The following is a 19,598-nucleotide window of genomic DNA, read 5'->3' as shown; positions in this document are numbered from 1 at the left end:
CAAGAAATGCTAACATTTAAAAAGATATTCTTCTGCAGGAAATTGGATAATAAAGCGTAAAAATAAGAGGTTGGCTTTGAAATAGATATTTTAAGCTATAAATTAATATCAAAAGACTCATTAGAAGTTTTACAATGTAAATACATGGAAAAAATAAAACATTAAAAAACTACTAGTATAATTTATAGAATACAGTTGAACCTCGATCCATCATCCAATATCTTTCATTTTCTTGTGTGGATCGTCTTGTTTTAATAGGCCTGTCACAAATCTTATTCTTATAATGTTAATAATACCTGAATCACTTGTTTTTGAAACTAGAAAATTCTGGTGTATATTGTTCAAAAATCTGACCCACATTAAAAAAAAATTTTTTTTTTAAATATTTCAGTTTTAGAACTCTTGATGCTAATGATGAAGTAGAAAATTAGGATTTGTTACAGTTTCGGAGAAATGCATGAAAATGTGAAAAGTCACAAATCAAGTCACAAAATGAAAAAGTCAAAAATCAAGTCACAAATATAGTTTGCTATAAGTGTGTGTTCAAACTAATAATGTGTTTATTCATTTTACTTTTGCATCGTTGGCATCTATAACAATTTTTATTAAAATAAATTCCTCATACTTAACGCAATTTTATTACTTCTTTATTACTTTTGATACATTTTCAAGTCACTATTTAGTATTTTGTGTTCACCTGCATTTGTCCCTTTCCCCTATCTATCATTTGTCAAGAATGATCCCTTCAGAAACAAACAATCGAGGTTCTACTGTATTATCTATAACAGGGATGGCGAAACAATGGCACGCGTGCCATTTATGGCACCCGGCACAATATTTCGGGCACGCCACCGGTCACATTTGTTATTACACTATGAAGCATGTGTAACAATTAAATTAAAATTCACAAAAAACACACAAAATAATAAACAATTATTAATAAAAAATTAACAATTAATGCTAAAAAAACAATTAATAACCATAAAAAAACAAGCTAACAATAAATAACTAGCAAAAAATTTAACAGTCCTGCTTAAACTAACATCTTACAGCCTAATATAAGTTATTTGTCATCTAATCTGCAACAACAGAAGTCACACTGATGTTACTTTAAGTTGAATTACGCGTATAACTGAGACATTGCGAAATGTTTTTTTTTTCAATGTAAATAAAGAGTTTTGAGTTGATAGTATTTATTATTATTTTCCCAATAATCATGAAGTCAAAATTATTTGACGGCACGTCTATGACCTCATCAAGCAATTTTTTAGAAAAAATGGCACGTTGGTGTGTAAAGGTTCGCCACCCCTGATCTATAAAATAGGGTTGCCACTTAAGTCTGGGGGAAAAAAATTCCCTGTGCTTTCCCTGTACGTATTATACACAATATATTAAGAGGAAACACACAATCACAGCACTCTTGTCTGAGATATATTAGGCTAAGGCTAACTATACTAGTTATAATTGTTGAAAAAACTTAACGAAAAAAGGAACAGCTGAATATATATAAAACAAATAATGTGGAAAATAAACTAATTTAATATAGCTGAAATATCATCTCTAAATATTAAATAGATTGCACTTTGAGTGGTCACCATTATTTTAAAGACGAAAATAAGAAACAAAATTTCATTTTCCTAGTTTGTGAGAAAAATTCAAATTTTCCTGGATTTTTCCTGTTATTTTAGGTGATTTTAAAATTCCCTGCATTTTTCATACTTTTCCCTATGGTTTGGCTACCCTGATAAAAGGTTTTTGGGAATAAAAAGGATATTAATATGAATGTACCTCATGGAAATGTTAAAAGTGGCGACAATTGCTTCAGAATCCAAGTAAAAATTTTTCCATGTAATGGATGGCCTAAAAATATTTTCTTGCCCTTCTTTGCTTTCTTTAAAACCTTAAAAATAGCCAATAGTTTAGTTGAGAAAAAGAAGTGTAAGAAAATAAATAATAACAATAAATGTTTGTTGCAATACAGATTATATACCTTCAAACTTCAACTCATTTTTGGAAACAGCATTTTTCCCCTGCAAAATTATACATTTTAATAAAATTAATACTATAAGTATTTTAAAAAACAAATAATAAAAAAATACCAAAATTGTAGTTTTTTACTTTATTTATTAAAAAAAGAATGTGACTATTGTCAATGGCGAATATAATCCACAACTACAATCTTCTTTCAACTTTTCTTAAATTAGGCAGTAGTCAGAATAAGAAAAATAATAATGAATATGTGATATAATGAAGGAAATTGTAAAAAAAAATAATAATAAATAATGGTAACCAGATGTACAGTACACCAAAACAAGACGATCCTGAATAATATTTGATCTAATGATTGGATCTTCACGTTTTAAAACTCAATCTTAATGGATCAAAGGGATGACCTGAAATATGCTAATTAATAAGTGCAGATGATATTTTAAGCTACGAAATCAGACACAAAAACGTACTTTCTCTGAATAAACATACTCCTTCTTCAAGTTTTTCGGAATTCTGACCCACAAAATACAGGGGGTAGTCGCGATCTTGGAAATATGGTCCCAATAGTTTGGTCAGGAGAGTGGTTCAAAGTTTGGATCCCTTCATATTAATTTTACTTTCTGCATATTTCGCTATATCTTGAGAACATTTTAAGCGAACTAAAAATCAAAGGAAAATTAAGGAATTTATGTATTGGCTATTAATTGCTTTAAGTTATTGCCATTTTCTTATCCTTACACATTCTATCAGTTGGCGGACATGAAAGTGTGAGAAATAATAACGAAATTTAATAAAATCAAAACATTTAGTTCAGTTTTTGAGTTTATGCTAACGTGTTACGCAGAAGGAATCTCTGACAAAAAAATATTTCATTCTGCACACAATTAAAGGTTATGGTATAAAAAGATTGAGAAAAGGATGAAATAAGATAATAAATTAGTTTTTAAATGTTAAAAAGCATGCTAAGCATATTTCAGCATGACAGTCCTGGAAGAGAAATAGGTTTCCTCAGGACAAATTGCTAATCATGCTTGCTGCTGGAAATATGTTATAATAATCAATCAACAACACGTTTCACAACAATAATCAACCAACAACATAATTATACAATCAACATGATGTAATAAAGATCTCTTAAAGAGTCAGGGTGAGTAGCTAAATCTTTCAACAAAAAATAAGCACCCTTTAAGCACTCAAAAAAAAAATTTAAGCACTATATACATTAAAGAATGCAAAATAATTTTCAAAGACTTTACATGATCGTGATAAAATAACTAGTTTCTGAAAAAGAACTTTTTTTTCTTCATTATATCAGCCACCATAAAAAGATTGAAAGATTTTTCGGCTTGATTTCAAAGGGTAGAAAATGAAGCCTGATCACGACAAAATAATGTAAAACATGTAAAATGATTAGTGCTTTCATATGCCATGGACCGATGGTACGCCAAAAAGGATTATGGTTGAATGAATTGTAAAAACGTTGAATAGAACAATGGGAAAAGCATGCTTTTGCATAACATATGGCGAAAATCGACATGATAAAGAATTAAAACCTCGTTTTCGAAAAGGGAAAATTAAGCACTTTTTAAAAACATCCAATGAAAAAAGCACCTTTAAGGGCTTTTAAAAAATGAAAATAAGCCCCTTTAAGCACTTGCTAAAAACGCTACGCACCATGCTATATATTGAACAAATAACTTATTCATTTTTCTTTAGAAAAATACTCCATTTTCATTATTTCAGGCTATTTGCAGAGAATTACCTGCCAACAAAAAAGTCTTTTCTATACAGCTTATAGCATATTTCAATCATTGTGAAACTTCTATGCAAGTATTTCCTTATTAATTTGCAAAGTATGTATGTCCAGAGAGTTTTGTAAGTATCAGTTATGCATGTTCCCAAAGATATAAAAGTTAGTCACAATAATTTTTTTTTCTTTGTAATTATAACTTATACAAGGAAATTAAATAAAAAATTTGTCAAAATTAGGAAAGAAAAAATTTATTTAAAATATGGCAAATTAGAGAAGAATTTGAAGAAGCAATTTTATACAGAAAATGCATAAAAGATATTCAAAAAAAATTCTGATAATTGGGTTGTTAAAATTTTAAAAAATGACATAAAAACACGACATTAGCATTCAAATAACATACAAATTTGTTAAAATTTTATTGCTTACTAACCATAGGATGATTAGAGCCTGACACTTTTTTCTTCTCGCTATGTTTTAAGTTTTTTTGCCGTAGCATTCTAGGAGGTGGTGAATAATTTGATGAATCCGAACGATTTCCCTTGTCAGAAAAAGCATCACCTTTAATATATGTTGCAAGATCTTTCTAATACGTAGAAGAAAAAAAAGTGTGATTTTATATTAACTGGCAAAATATTTGGCTACTAAAAATCAATACACTAATGCTGATAAGATATAGAAACAGTTGTTTTAATATCATAGGTGATATACAATACACATACACAATACATACCTGCCAACATTGGAGAAATAAAATAACAGAGATTTTATTAGCGACATTTTTTGGGTTACGAGTGAAGTTTTGATACATCGTGCATAATCATGCAAGTCAAAATTGGAAATAATAAAAACACTTAGATTTAGCGAAGTGAAATGTAAATAAATCTTAATCAAAAGAAGATTTTTTAAACCATTATTTATAATTACTTAAACTATAAATACTCAACACACTGCAGTACTGGCAAGAGCACCATCTGTTGAGGAATAAGAGAAGTATTTTAGCCATTCACAGATATTTTATCGCCAATTTTTTTTTCTTCCTTCAAATTTCTTCAACAAATACAGAGAAATTTGAGAATATACGGGTAAACAGGAGAATGTTGTAAAAAACAGGAGTTTTAGTTAAAAACCAGGAGACTTGGCAGGTAAGCACATACATAAAAAGTTAAAAATGTAGAGAAAAAAATATAATAAAGATTTATGAAAAGAGAAGAAGAAAAATAATAATATTTGCAGCTTATGCACAGTAAAAAATTCGATCTTCCAAGGACTCAGGCTGACCTTAATTATGCTAGTTAATATGGGCAGACAATAATTAAAGTTACAAATGCAGGCACAAAAATCTACTCTTCATGAATAAACATAATTTTCTTTTTAGAAAAATTTAGATTCTTGAGCATAAAAAATATGGAGGTAGCCATAATCCAAAAAATATGGTTCTATGAACTAGTTTTGTCTTCACCTTCCGGTTGGAAATTCCATACCTTATTTTGATAGCGAGTTACAGTCAATTCTTGTAACAATGAAATGTCTTTACATTTGCTAACAATCTTTAGAAAAATCAGTTCTGGTTCTATATCTAAACTACAAGCTCATTCCTCTAGCGCAGCCAAATTTTTGAACAAAAAATAAGCACTTTTCAAGCACTCAAAAAATATTCTTAAACTCTTTATTTTTAAAAAAATATATAAGGGGATGTTTCCGTATCCTGATCTGTCGTCAAGGTGTCAAATAGATTTAAAAATTGCAAGTTTTTTTAAAAAGAAAAAAAAAAACATGTAGATGTTTACCCAGGGGGTAGTTACGAGTTATACCTTTCAAGTTGGTCAAGTTGGTTTTTAAATCGTTTAGCAATTCAATTTTTTAGGAAAGTTGAACAATGGAACCCTAAATGAAGTTGGCTTAATGGATGACTATACAAATCGAAAATGTCTCGATTGCAAGTCATTTTTAAAGATAAAAAAATTCTAGGGACAGTGTTTATAATTTTAAATATTTATGCCTCTAGTATTAATACAGTTTGTACAGAGTGTGACAGAAAAGTAGGATCATTCTTGCAAGACTTTTCTATTACTTATGGAAACTTTCAGAAAACTTTTAATTTTAAAACGAAACAATAAAATTGAAAAAATCTATTGGAATGCATGTATTCATAGCCATCAAAATGAAAGAGGAAAAAAAAAATCAGTAAATTTTTCAAAATGATAAATAATATCTGAAAACTACAGTATAATATGTAAAAAAAATTTACAACACTTTGTTTTGTGTTCCTTACATTTCATTTTGCTTTTTTATATTTTAGCAAAAAAAAAAAAAAAAAATCACCTTTAGTAATTTGATTCCATTTGAAAACACCAGAATTACATAAATTAAATATCTGTTCATTTTTATTTTCTGATAAGATATATTGTAAATAATTTAGTGCAGTGTGTAAAATAAAAAAAAAGATCACCTAAAATAACTTATGTTCTAATGTTCTTTACAAGTAAATTTTTTAATTATAGATTAGATTTTTTAATTTTAATGCTTCAAGAGGGTCAACTAAACTATGATATTTAATTATTGCTATTTATTAATTAAGTTACAAAAACGTAATTTCTCTGAATAATCACACTTTCTTTCCACAAAATTTTTCATCATAAAAATATGGGGAAGGGCAGCAGTGGCGTAGTGAGCTTAACTCGCGCNCCCTTTGCGAGTAACGCCCGGGGCATGATGACCCCCCTTGCCCACCCCTCATTACGCCACTGAAGGGCAGCTAGATTCTGGAAATTATGGTCCCAACATATTCATTATGAGAATCGTCAAACGTTTGGCTCTCTAAATTCTTTGATGCAGAATTTTTATTATACATATTTTCCATTGTTTTGTAATAATTTAGGTAAAACAGTGAAAAATATAATATTTTTAATAATTTATGGTTAAGAAATTTCTTTTTCTTCATGAAAGGTAAAATCTTCCCAGCAATAATTTTTCAAATATTGATAAAGTTTTGAATATGAATGAAAATAATAAATAATTTTCAACAATAATAATTTATTTAGTAATAAACAATAATTAAATAAACTAATAATTACTAATCCTGACTAATAATTAAACAAACAATAATTTTTCAAATTTGCACTTACTTAGAATTAAGAGGAACAGTTATTCATCTTTGAAATTTCTTCAGTTATTAATAAAGTTTAGAATATGAATGGAAAAAAAAATTAAACTACTCTTTTTTTCTTTTTTTTTGGATTTTATATCTTGGTACTAATATAATTTTGAAAATCTAGCAGATTTTTATACTAGACTGTTTCTTATAATTAAAAAGCACCAAAATATATTTTTGCTTGTAATTAGAGCATCAGAAAAAAAAAATTTATATATGGGACACTGGTGTCCCATGAGCATCAAAGAGTTAATAATTTTACTTCTTACGCGTGAATTTGCCTAAAATTTTTCGATAAGCTTAAAGCTTGAGGCAAGTCAAAACACGTTTAGAGTGAAATTAACATTAGAGGACCCAAACTTTAAGCCTCTCTCCTAACTTCTCTCGCCATTGGAACCATATTATCCAGGTTGCGGCTACCCCAAATCTGTCAATCAAGAAATCAATTCCATTGAAGAAAAAAAAGAAAGAAGAAGCTATGTAGAGAAAGTATGTCGGATTTTTTAACTTAAATAAATCAGCTAATTAATTTTATAACCATCAATTTACAGTTGACCCAATTTTTGGGGCTTACGACTACTAATGTTCAACTGCATAGCCTTGTAATTTCGAATCCAATACAGAAGACAAGAGAACTAATGAACCAAGCATTGGGATAAATATGCCTAAATTCGTGGAGCTTTTGATGGAACTAACCCGCATTTGCGTTACATGGAGAGGGAAAATCACGATAAACTCCCACGGTTAGCTTGCCGACAAGGGGACTCTAACCTTTGAATCGCCTACCACTGAGGATATTCGGGTGCTGAATTCTTAATGACCAACTATCATCGAGAATCTAACCCAATTCACCTCATTGGAAGGTGAACGCTCTACTCCCTGAGCCATCTAGCAAATTAATTTTATTTTATATCTCTCGTCGAACAGCCGACCCAATTTTAGGGTTTACGACTACTAATGTTCAACTCCGTAGCCTTGTAACTTTGAATCAATCCAGAAGACAAGGAAACTCCTGTATTGGTACCCCAGAGGTATGATTTGTTAAGGGAACATGGAGGACTTCGTGACTCGACAGATTTAACATGCATCAGTCACTATTTTTACTACATGGGGAGTCTTTGGTCGGCAGGGATGGAGCCCACGACCTCTTGGACACAGGCCCAGTGCCCTAACAACCAGGCTATCCCGGCCTTAGCTAATTAATTAGCATATTTGGGGTTGATCACTCAGTTTGGGAAAATTCGATCATTGGAACAAAAGCTATACAGGTGATACCTTATGAATTCTGCGCACTGTACATAAAATGAAATTAAGTTTAAAAGCTACTAAAGGAAATCTAAAATAGTTTAAAAAATTATAGGTAGAACAACATACTTTCGTTAATTGTGAAAACAAACGCTGTTGCTTTATGAATTGTTTATCCATTTTGCTATCTTTTTCAACATCACTCAGAGATTCCTTCTCTTTGTATGAAGCAATCCACTTTTGTAGTTGTCTAAATAGAGAGGAAAAATTTTCTATATCAAAGTTTGATTTGTTTAAACGCATTTTAATAAATAATAGTAGCAAAATACAAGAAAAAGGTTCATTGTAATGATAATTCACTATAGCAGGTTGAATTATTACTATAGTAAGATTGTTGTTAATAATAAGATTGTTGTCATACATAAATGTAATGTTAAAACAGTGTCGGATTATCCATTAGGCCAGACTACGCCACGGCCTGGGGCCCCCAACTATTGGGGGCCCTCTTAAAAAAAAATTCTGGAAAAAAAATTTTGGAAAATAAATTTTTGGAAAATAAATTTTAAAAAATTATGAAAAATAATGATTTTCTAAAAAAAAAATCAATTTCAAATATTTATTAATAAAATACGATAATTTTTTTTATATAATGTTATCATATTTATTTATTACTTATTAAAATTTAATTTATTATTATTTATTTTAATTTTAAATATGCTTTCATAAATGAAAAGATATATAAATACTTTTATATTTAAATAGATAAAAAATATACAAGGGAAAAAATTTAATCCAAGGGCCCCAAAATTTTGAATGGCCTAAGGCTCCGCGTACGCTTAATCCGGCTCTGTGTTAAAATAGCAATAAGAAATGAAAAGAAAAAACTAAAAGATAAAATGAAAAGCAGCCAAAATTTTTGACATCATTGATAACATTGAATATTGATTTAAATAGTAAAAATTAAAGTAATGCAAAATAAAGCAAGAAAGAAGAGAGGAAATTTTAATACGCTTTTTTTTATACTAAAAAGGGGCAAATCCTTCCAAATCCCTCTCCTTGTTCATGTTTTAAAGCTTTTCACCTTAACAGCTTCTCAGAGGAAATATTCCTTCCAGCAGGGTTCAATGATTTATATATGCATATATATACTTCACTCTTATATATGTATATATATATACTCCACTCTTATATATGTATATATATACTAAACCATGTATATATCTAATTCAATTGATTTTTTTCCTTTAAAAATGATCATTCATTTAAATAAATAAATTTTATTTTAAATAATCTATCAGTTAAAAATTTTTTTAAAGCTTTTTAATTTTAGATTGTTTAAACTTTTTATTGATTTTCACAATTTCAAAATTAGTTAATATATTGTCCTGTATTAATATGTTAATTTAATTGGTAAAATTATATCAGTACTTGACAAGCAATAAATTACAATATGTTTGCTAAAAACAGGGATGAGATTAGCCAAAAGGTAAAAAAGCTGAATTTCTACACTAGTAAATTTTACGCAAGCGCAACCCTTTAATAATAAATTCCAGACAGTTTAAGATAATAAATAATGTGTTGACATACAATTGTGTACTAATCTATTATTATATAAATTATTACATTGATACTTAACATTTAGTGAAAATAAAAATTACCAATTGAAAAAATAAAGCTGGAAATTATATTTTTCCTCAGTTCACATAAGAGACTTATTACTTGAAAAACTACCTGGTTTAGCAAATTAAAACTACTGAGTATATACATAAATATTTCATTTCTTTTAATAAATACTGTTATGTGATTTATAGCAAATGTATCAGTAATATTACTTTTTAAATTATTTTGGGGNAGGTATGTGGCAGTGTGGCGTGGGTAATGTCGCTCGCCTCCGTGACTTAGGTTCACAGGTGCCCACTGGATAACGTTAAATGAGTAACATTTCTGGCATCTTCCTCGGTGAAAAACGTTAAAGTTCAGTGCCTGCCGTTAGGAAAATAATAAATAAATATTAAAATCGTGTGAATAAGAATCGGGATATTAGCAGATTCCAGGCTTGGGACCTCTAAAAGGCTTGTCAGAAGCAGCGTCGTTTGAACTACGAAAATCGGAGCTATCTGGCGGGCGGGTAAAAATGCGGAAAATCTCATTTGCTGCATGTAAAAGGGGAGAAAATAGCTAAAATAAGTAAAAATGTGGAAGGATTGGTAACTATGTAGTTTGAATTTTCTGTTTCTCTTTGAAAATCGATGAATTTTCTGAAAAAGCGGAATATTTATTAAAAAATGTGAAATTTTTAGAAAATCTGAATTTTTGATAAAAAGCTGAAATTCAAGAGATAAAAATGAAAAAGGCAGAAATCCACTAAAAAGCGCAAAAATCTCATCCCTGTAAAAATATGTTATAACTTTTCTGTACTTTTTCAGAATGCAAAATTTCGTGCATATATATAATATATTACATTTAACTTGTCGAAAACTCAAATTGGTGTTTTTGATAAAAGGAATAACTTTCTATTCTTTGTCAACAATTAATTTAGACTTAATTTTTTTGAATAATTAATTAAGTCTAAAACATTTTTTATGTGATATAATTAATAAATACATTCATTTGTTGTAATGTTTCTTTTTTAAATTTCAATATCCTTGATAATGAGGGTTTTTTTTATTAAGAAATTGCGAAAGAGCTTTTAAATTATTATGTTTCAAAAAATAGAAAAGTATAAAAAAGGAGACAAAGTGGAAAAGTGTGGCACAGAATTTTTAGCTTTCTATTAAATTTATTATTCTTTCTATGTAAAATTATTTGCTAGTAAACATATCAAAGAATACTTTTAAAACTTAGTAAACATGTAGTTAGTGTATATCAATAATGAAGAAAGACTAACTCTACTAAGAGTAACTGTAAGTAAGAGTAAATTATTTTTTATTTAAACTAATTTACTCTTCATTGGATTGGATATCTAATTGACAAATTGCCTCTCTGGTTCCTTAAAACTCATTAGAATGTTAAGCTTAAACAAAAATAATTAAACAAATAGTTAACATATCAAAAAAATACTTTTAAAATTTAGTAGTGTGTATCAATTAAGAAGAATGACTAGTTCAACTAAGCATAAATGATTTTTAATTTAAACTAATTTACTCTTCATTGGATTGGATATCTAATTGACAAATTGCCTCTGTCCTCAAAACTCATTAGAATGTTAAGCTATAACAAAAAGAATTAAGATTTTATTTATTCAGTAATTAGTTTGTATCAATAAAACAATAATTTTAACAATTTTTGTAAGAAAAAATTTATTATTTTATCTATAATATTGTTATACATTAATATATTTTATCAGATGCTTTGACAAGTAAATGTAAAAATAAAAAAAAAATTTAAAAATCTTATTTAAATAAAATTAAAAAAATCCTGATGTTTGTCAACCCTGCTATTAATAGGTACAGCTCACTTCGAAAGACTTACTTAACAAATGGGATAACCATGAAGAAGTTATTAGGACCCAATTTTGTCTTGGATGCTTCATCTCTTTTTCCAGTGGGCAGATGATTGACAGGGAACCATTCACATGCCTAAATATTAACAAAATTGTCCAGAATTATTTATGGCCACCGCAAAATAAAAAATAAACAAAGAAATGATTTTTTTTTTAATTTATATGTAAGCCATTCTAGAAATTTTAAAAGAGATGAAATAATTTTTATGAGCTTATACATTAAAAAAAATTTTTTATAAGACCTTACTATGCAATTTTAGAGTTGACCTTTAAAATGGTAACCAAGCTCTAATGGGTGAAAAAGTTTAAGAATTATAGAGCAAAAATAAAGTTTTACAAACTATAATCTCAATTTCTTTTTTTTTTTGCAATTTAGCATATTTTTACAAAAGTTTTCATAATTCTGATTAAACGTTTCTAACATTTTCTTATTGATATCACATGTTTGATAATCAAATTTTATCGTAATCGACATAGTTTTTAAAGCACCTTTTCTGTTATTTACTTTGTGTACATAAATAGAATTTAATTTTTTCATTACTTTAATTACTTTCTTTGTTTATGGGAGTTCAATAATCATATAAAGCCTAATTTGTTAAAAAGTTTAAGGGAAAAAATATTTTGAATAAAAAAAATTGTACAAATATTCTAAATTAATTTAAAGAGAAAACAATGCTTATTTTTAATTTTACAAAAATCTCTATCTTTTAAAAAAATGCATATTTCTTCAATGTATCAATGCTGAAATTTTTATATTTTCTAAATGATTTGACATTTTTGGGATTCAAATTTTGTCATGTTTGATGCTGTGATGCTACAATAGGCATTACATATTTCATTGCTCTTAAAATGTCTTTAATTTTTTCAAATTAATTTTTTTAAGCATTCTCAATCAAATTTTAATTAAATTAATCCAAATATTTAATTTTTATAACATTTAATAAAAGCTAATATCATAATATCATACATGAGTCAGAAAAATTCCAGTAGATTTTACAAAATAATATAAATCTCACGATAAGTGTTGCATAATATGCAAAATATTTTACATATAGGGAATTTTAAGGATTTTTATTGTCATCAGAATACAAAAAACTTTATCACTCTAATAACTAAATAAATGGTCTGCAATATTTTTCGTTTATGATTGATATTAAATGAACTAGAAATGTTTTTAATTATGTTAACTCATTTTTAATAGTAATAAAAAAGTAATTTAAAAAAAAAAGTTAGTTAATTTTTTTTAATTCATTATAAAAGGAGTTCTAAATAAAAATGAACTGAAAATTTTAGATAAAAAAAGCTTTAAACTGATTACTAACAATGAGGCTCGCTTCATTATGTACAGTAGGGAACCGATTATCCGGAACGATCGGGACCATCGCTATTCCGGATAACTGATTTTTCCGGTTTTCTGAATCGCTACAAAAAGCCGTTTTTTTTTATTGTTAAACCCAACTAAAAAAAATTTTTTTTTGGAAATAATCTTAAAAAGAAGAAAAAACGATGGAGTAATACACTAATGATTATTTCCAAAATGATGGTAAGGTAAACATCTTTCAAAAAAGAAAGAAAAGTCTTAAAATATTATGAGGAAAAAAAATTCTTTTTTTTTTAAATGGCGGGAAAATTTATCGAATTTCATTCCGGTTTTTTGATTTCCGGATAACGGGTTCTGTACTGTATTAGCAATACTTAATTAAATATTCAAGCAAGCAATAAATTCTATTTGGATAGAGATTTTCTTTTTTTTAAAAAAAACTAATTCTATTTAGGGAATTTTTAAAAATATACAAAAACCAGGAGAATTTTTATCAAACCAGTAGAGTTGGCAGCTATGTAATATAAAAATTTTATTATCTTCATAACTATCAATAGAGCGACTAACTTTTTATTTCAAAACAAATGTAAAACTCATTAATTAAATGTCGTGACTAAAACAAACATCAAAATCTATTTTTTAACGCTTTATTTCTCTTGCCACAAAAAAGCTATTTTTAAATTTAATATTGATTATGGGGGTTGGCTTTGTTTTGGGCTATTTTATCTTTCGATAAGTCGCTATCCATGAATCTCTTCCCATGCTCCTAGCTGTCTGTTGAGAACAATTTAATCACTTTTTAATTTGGCTTTTGATTAGACTGGTCATGGAGGATTTATCTCCAATGGCCTGTCCTTATTGATATAAATATGCAAAATTTATTATTTCACTTAAAAAGTCTTCTGTATAAAATATTCTTTAATTTTGTATTTCGAGCTCTACAGCTTTTATTGAATAAAATTTTTATTATGATCATCATAATCTTCAATTATACCATACAATTACAACCGCACCTAATTTCGCCATAATAGATGCATAAGTTTTTCAACACCTTTCCTGTTATTCACTTTGTTTAGATAAATACAATTGGAATTTTAAAAAAATAATAATTTTTTTTCCATTACTTTAATTTCTTTCCTTGTCCTGGGGTGGAACTTGGCATCAAGAGGAATTCCAGTAATTATATAAAGTCTTATCAGCTGTTCATTAAAGTAATGCTCTAAAAATTCTTCGTTTTTAATGTAATCAGTAATATCGAACCCAGTCTCTTCAAAAACCTAAAACCAAAGTCATACATTTAGGATTGAAAATTAGAAGTTTTATTTTAAACAAAAGATTATTCTGGGTGCACAGCCAGGTTTTTCAACAAAAAATAAACACCTTTTAAGTACTTTTCACGCATTAAAAAAATATTTTTAATCACTTTGCAAAAAAAAATCATAATTAGGATCTGTGCAGTAATAAATAAAAAAAATTTCTATCGTTTAAAATTCTTAATTTATTAAGATAAAATCAATAAAATTTAGAAACATTTTCAAAAACTTTACATAACCCTGATAAAATAACTAGTTTCTGATAAACATTGCAGAGAAAATTTTGAAAATCACAATTGAATTTTTTTGTAATTTAGAACAACAATCAATACGGCAAAGAAAAAAAATCTTTTTAAACGATAGAAAATTAAGCACTTTTAACAAGCCCCGAACAAAAAAAAAGCACCTGGGCTTTTAAAAAAGGTAAATCAAAAATAAGCACTTTCAAGCACTTCCTAAAAATGCCACGCACCCTGTTACTGTATTGTTCACATTCTATCAGGAACAAGATAGCAAACAAAAAGAAAGAGAAAAAGATAAGAATTTTTTTTAAAATTGGTATCGAAATGGATAGCGCATAATAATTTACAGCAAATTTTTAAACAAATGAATAAAAAATATAGTATTTAGATATTTTTTTAAATATCTCAGAAAAAACTTGAAACCCATGGCCCGTGGTTAAGGCATTGAGTTATCAATATGACGAATCAAGATCCTATATCTGTAGTGGGTAATTTCAGGGCCTTCTTAATAACAAGTAGGGCCCATTGGCAGAGAAATGATTTGGGAGCCTATAACATGCCATACTGTTTAAAATCGAACTAAAAATCTTCACATACGTAAAATAAAGCATTCTTAAGGTATGCAATAATTTAAACAAACTCAAAAACATTTTTATTCCCCAAAAACTCTATGCAAATAAATCATTTTAAAATTATGCATAATTTTTAAAAAAAAATTTAGATGCTAATCAGTTGCAATCCTCAAATAACAAAATAATTTTCACACCCAAGAAACTAATTAAATTAAAAAAAAAAAAACACAAGGGTATAACAAATAAAAAAATTCAAAAGGTATGAATAATTTCGTNTTTTAATTTTTTTTAATATAAAAATAGGAAATCAATAGTAGTATATGGAAAGGGCTAAGTGTCCTCTAGCCCCCCCCCCATATACTACTTCCGTTATTAAAACATTTTTCAATGCACATCAGACATAGCCAGTTTAAAAGTTGCTGTCCCATAGTGCTCTGTAATTCTTAACTCCTTCGATTACTACTTTAAACTAACTATAAATACTAAACAGAGTTGGTGGACGTCAAGCATATTTAGAGACATTATGACTTCGAGAGTTGAGTATCTAAAAACTTCATTTTAACGAAGAAAAATAGACTTCGGTTGACTTTTCAAGTTTTCCTGGTAATAAACTGCTCAAGTTATTGGTGTTTGCATGATAACCAATCACTATTTGCAGAAAAAAAATATCCACTTTTTACAAGAGAATATATTTATTTTAAAAAACCTAATCTATAACCTAAAATATGCTGATTAAGTTAGATCTTTAGGCTATTTCAGTATTTTTTTTTTCCGTTTGAATTCGATCAAATGCCAGTTTTAACTTTTTCTGTTTTTTTTTTTTTTTTTTATGTATTGCCTAAGGACACNAGCTTAAAACAAATAATGCTATAATAAACTAAATAGTTTAGTATAGTTGGAATATCATCCTTAAATATCCCATGGATTATGTATTGAGTGATCATCATTTTTTAAAAGTCGAAAATATGAAACAAAATTCCCTGTGTTTTCCCAAATTGTAAAGAAAAAATCCTAACTGCCTGCGTTTTCCCTGTTATTTTAGGTGATTTTAAGATTCCCTGTATTTTCTGGGTTTTCCCTGTGGAGTGTCAACACTGTATAAGGACCTTACTAATTGATGTTTGTTGCTATTCTTTTGTTACAGATTTGCTGGCATGTTTTTACAATGGTTTTTTGATAATTTCTATTCAAGTTTATTCAATCGTTTAAAAGTACATTTAAAAAAAGCAACAACATTTGAATTAAATTGATAAATGCTTTGTTATTAAACTTTCATTGATAACAATAAAATAAAGAAACTTTACCTCCCGTATAGCACAATGATAGGGCTTCTCATCTTCATTTACTTTGCCTTTGGGAAATCCCCAGCTGGCTTTAGAGTAATAGCTTTGAACCAGCAAAACCTGAATTAAAAAAAATAATTCAATAAATACAAATTCAATAAATAATAAACACAAATGATTTCAAGAGAAGAAATACTAACATTATCCAAGTTTTGATCTAATAATATTGCTCCATATGTTGGTACAGCAGATTTATATTCCCTCCAGTCAGCAATGACAGCATCTATATCTTGGCAATATTTTTGAAGAAAAGGAATATGCCTGAATACTTTTAATAGTCAAAGAATACCAAATATTTTGTTTGTTTTAGCTAAATAAAGGGTTCCTTCTCAATTTCAGAAGGAAAAAAAATTCCCTGATTTTTTCCATGTATATCAGGAAAATTTTAATGAAAATCTGAACTATGTTTCATCTCCACCATGCAATTTTTCATCAGACAACTTTGATTTTTTATTTGTAATGTCGAATACTAGATTTTGCGAGAAAAGAAATATCATCGAATGAGAATAGAAGCATGGAAATTTCACTAAAATGTGACATTTTTACAACAAATAATTGTAATAGATGTCAGAATTATTTAACTCTAATTTCAATAACTGATTACTGTTACAGACAATTCTGAGACTTGTTCTTTTCCAGGTATAATGTAGGAGTTTTCCAGGTTTTTATTTAAAAATTGAAATTTTTCCTGACTATTCCCTGCTTTTAAGAAGTAAAATAAAATTCCCTGACAATTCCAGGTTTTCCCTGACCCGTGGGAGCCCTGTATAGTGGGTCTTTGAGGAGAACTCCTCCAGACTGAAAGTCTGGGACTGTCTGCTGCTATGGTAATAAGTGAGAGCACATTTCTAAGGGGGGTGAAATGGAGGAAAGAAGGTGTCAATTCGTTTACTCACGAGGACCTACGCTAAGATTAAGATAAGACTATTCACCCCTATTCGAAGTGACCTTTCCTCGTAACCATAGTACCTGCCACAACGCGAGACGGGTGTCTGGAGTTCTCCTGATAGCCGCACTATAATTAGCCTTCAAAAGCAATGTTATATACAAAGTAAATAAAAATCTCGCTACATAAAAAAAAAAATGCTCAAATGCATGTTCCATATGCAGGGTATCTGCTACATTTTAGATTTTCAAATTCATGACTTTCCATGACTAATTCCAAGAATTTTTAATGACTTAATGAAGTTACTATTTTCTCTGACAATAACACAACAATAAATTTAAAAAAGCATTATGATGACATTAATTAAAATGTTAGGTATAACCAAAACTGCTATACTCTGCATCTTCACATTAATAGAATTTTAATTTAAAAAACAGAGTAAAGAAAGAGTTTAAGCAATAAAATAGCTGAAAAAAATACAAAAGCGAATAATTTTTTCCCTTTTTTTTCTGTAGAATTATATTCTACAGATACTTTTCTTGTTCCATTGGAAAGATAAGAAATACTCCTGATTTTTCTGTTCTCATTTCGGAATAAAAGAAATACTGACTGGCTTGCTTCAGCTAGAATTTTAAATTGATAAAATAAAAATAGAAAATAATAACGAAAATTCTGAAATCACAGAAGTTTAAAAGATAATTTGCTCTAGAAATGTTTTTTCTTTCATTTTTTGAAGGAACATAATAAAACATTTTATATTTTAATAAAATATGACTGTGTNTATTTGGAACACCATGACATTCGGGGGGGGGGGGTAAATTCCATTTTAAAAATTAGATTTCTTAGCGACCTAAATCCACGACTAATTATGACTGTTTAAAAAAAAAATTGTTAAAATCATGACAAATTTTGTCATGACATTCCATGATTTTTCATCACTTTCCAGGTGCGCAGATATCCCGCATATATAAATCCCCAATTCAACTGATTCACAAATATTTTGGTGCACATACATTAAACACAGCAATCAAAAGAAAAGGAAGGAAAAAACTTAATAAAAAATTAGGATAGCATTCCTTAAACGGTTAATTAAACTCAGAAATCACAAAATGGCTTTTAGTGATAGTCAGTAAAATTTACGCTATATTTTCTCAATATCTGAAAGCAAGAAAACTTAGCATTTGCTATTTTTTGGATACATCTTTTTAAAATGAATGATTGAATGATGGTGTAAAAATATATATACATATATTTTTTAATTCATTGGATAATTTTTAAATTTCTACCATAATTTTATCAATAAATTTTTAATGTTGCATCATCTTAATTGTAAAAAGACAAACATGAAAATGGTAAATTGTATAAAAACATGAAAATGGTATTTTAACAAAGAAATTAATTATAGAAATATTTTTTGAAAAATATGTTTTTCTGGTCATTTCATAATTAATTCAATGAGATTTTTATTTCTGAGATTTGCCAATAGAGATCTAAGAAATTTGAGAGAGAGAGGAACTACCACCTGTTTGCTATACGGTTGCTGTAAATAAACTCTAATGATCAATGTTATTTTTTTTTAATTGTATTACTTAAAAATTTCGAAAGGGAAAAAAAGTAAAGGGGGGGTGGGGGGAAAGAAAAAGAAAGAAAGAATTTATTTTTTTTAAGATTAAACTTGACTTTCAATATTTTTCGATTCCATAGTTAATAAAAACTAAATAGGCGGTTTTCTAACTCAGCTTACTACTTTGGTTTCCCTAAACCGGTTAACAAATTCAGCTTTAACGTTCAACAAAATATGCTAACCTAATAAGCATATTTTATGCATTCTACTTCCATATCCTAATGAACATATTTTATATATTCTACTTTATATATTCGACTAAAAATTATTTTCATGCTTTCAGATAGATTATTTCTACTACACTAATTACTTTGCAATTCCCAATTTATTAACATTAAATATCCACATGTAGCAAGAGGTTAAATATGACTAGTCCGTTGATACTTCAGTAAAAACTTTGCTCTTGCTTAAGATTTTACTTAACACAGGATAGTTGGCAATCAAATGAAGAAAATGAACAATAGTAGTTGGTTATTTGAAAAGGATACTGATATTAATGAATTCTTTGACAGTACACTTTGGAAGCTTTGGGTTCTCTTCACAATAAAAATCCAGGTAAAACCAATGTGCAAGTTCTATCTGGAAACACAGTCGAATCAGATCAACTCTCTCCTCTTCAGGGACGTTGATGATGAAACGGCTGTACAGACAGACAGT

General features: G+C 28.1%; 1 protein-coding gene across 1 annotated transcript; it reads right to left on the bottom strand.

The window, feature by feature from the left end:
- Positions 1-1,721: 1,721 nt before the first annotated feature.
- On the bottom strand, positions 1,722-19,598 carry LOC107455590 (decapping protein 2; the record flags this gene model as incomplete). Its single annotated transcript, XM_043053335.2, has 9 exons — positions 1,722-1,900; positions 1,991-2,030; positions 4,173-4,325; positions 8,268-8,388; positions 11,610-11,716; positions 14,086-14,238; positions 16,393-16,491; positions 16,572-16,699; positions 19,430-19,598. Coding segments are annotated over 9 exons (1,134 nt in total), but the record flags the coding sequence as incomplete, so codon positions are not given.

Source organism: Parasteatoda tepidariorum, chromosome 7 (genome assembly GCF_043381705.1).
Source record: "Parasteatoda tepidariorum isolate YZ-2023 chromosome 7, CAS_Ptep_4.0, whole genome shotgun sequence".
NCBI lineage: Eukaryota > Metazoa > Arthropoda > Arachnida > Araneae > Theridiidae > Parasteatoda > Parasteatoda tepidariorum.
Note: the sequence above shows the minus strand (reverse complement) of the source record. Positions and strands in the feature narration are given on the sequence as shown.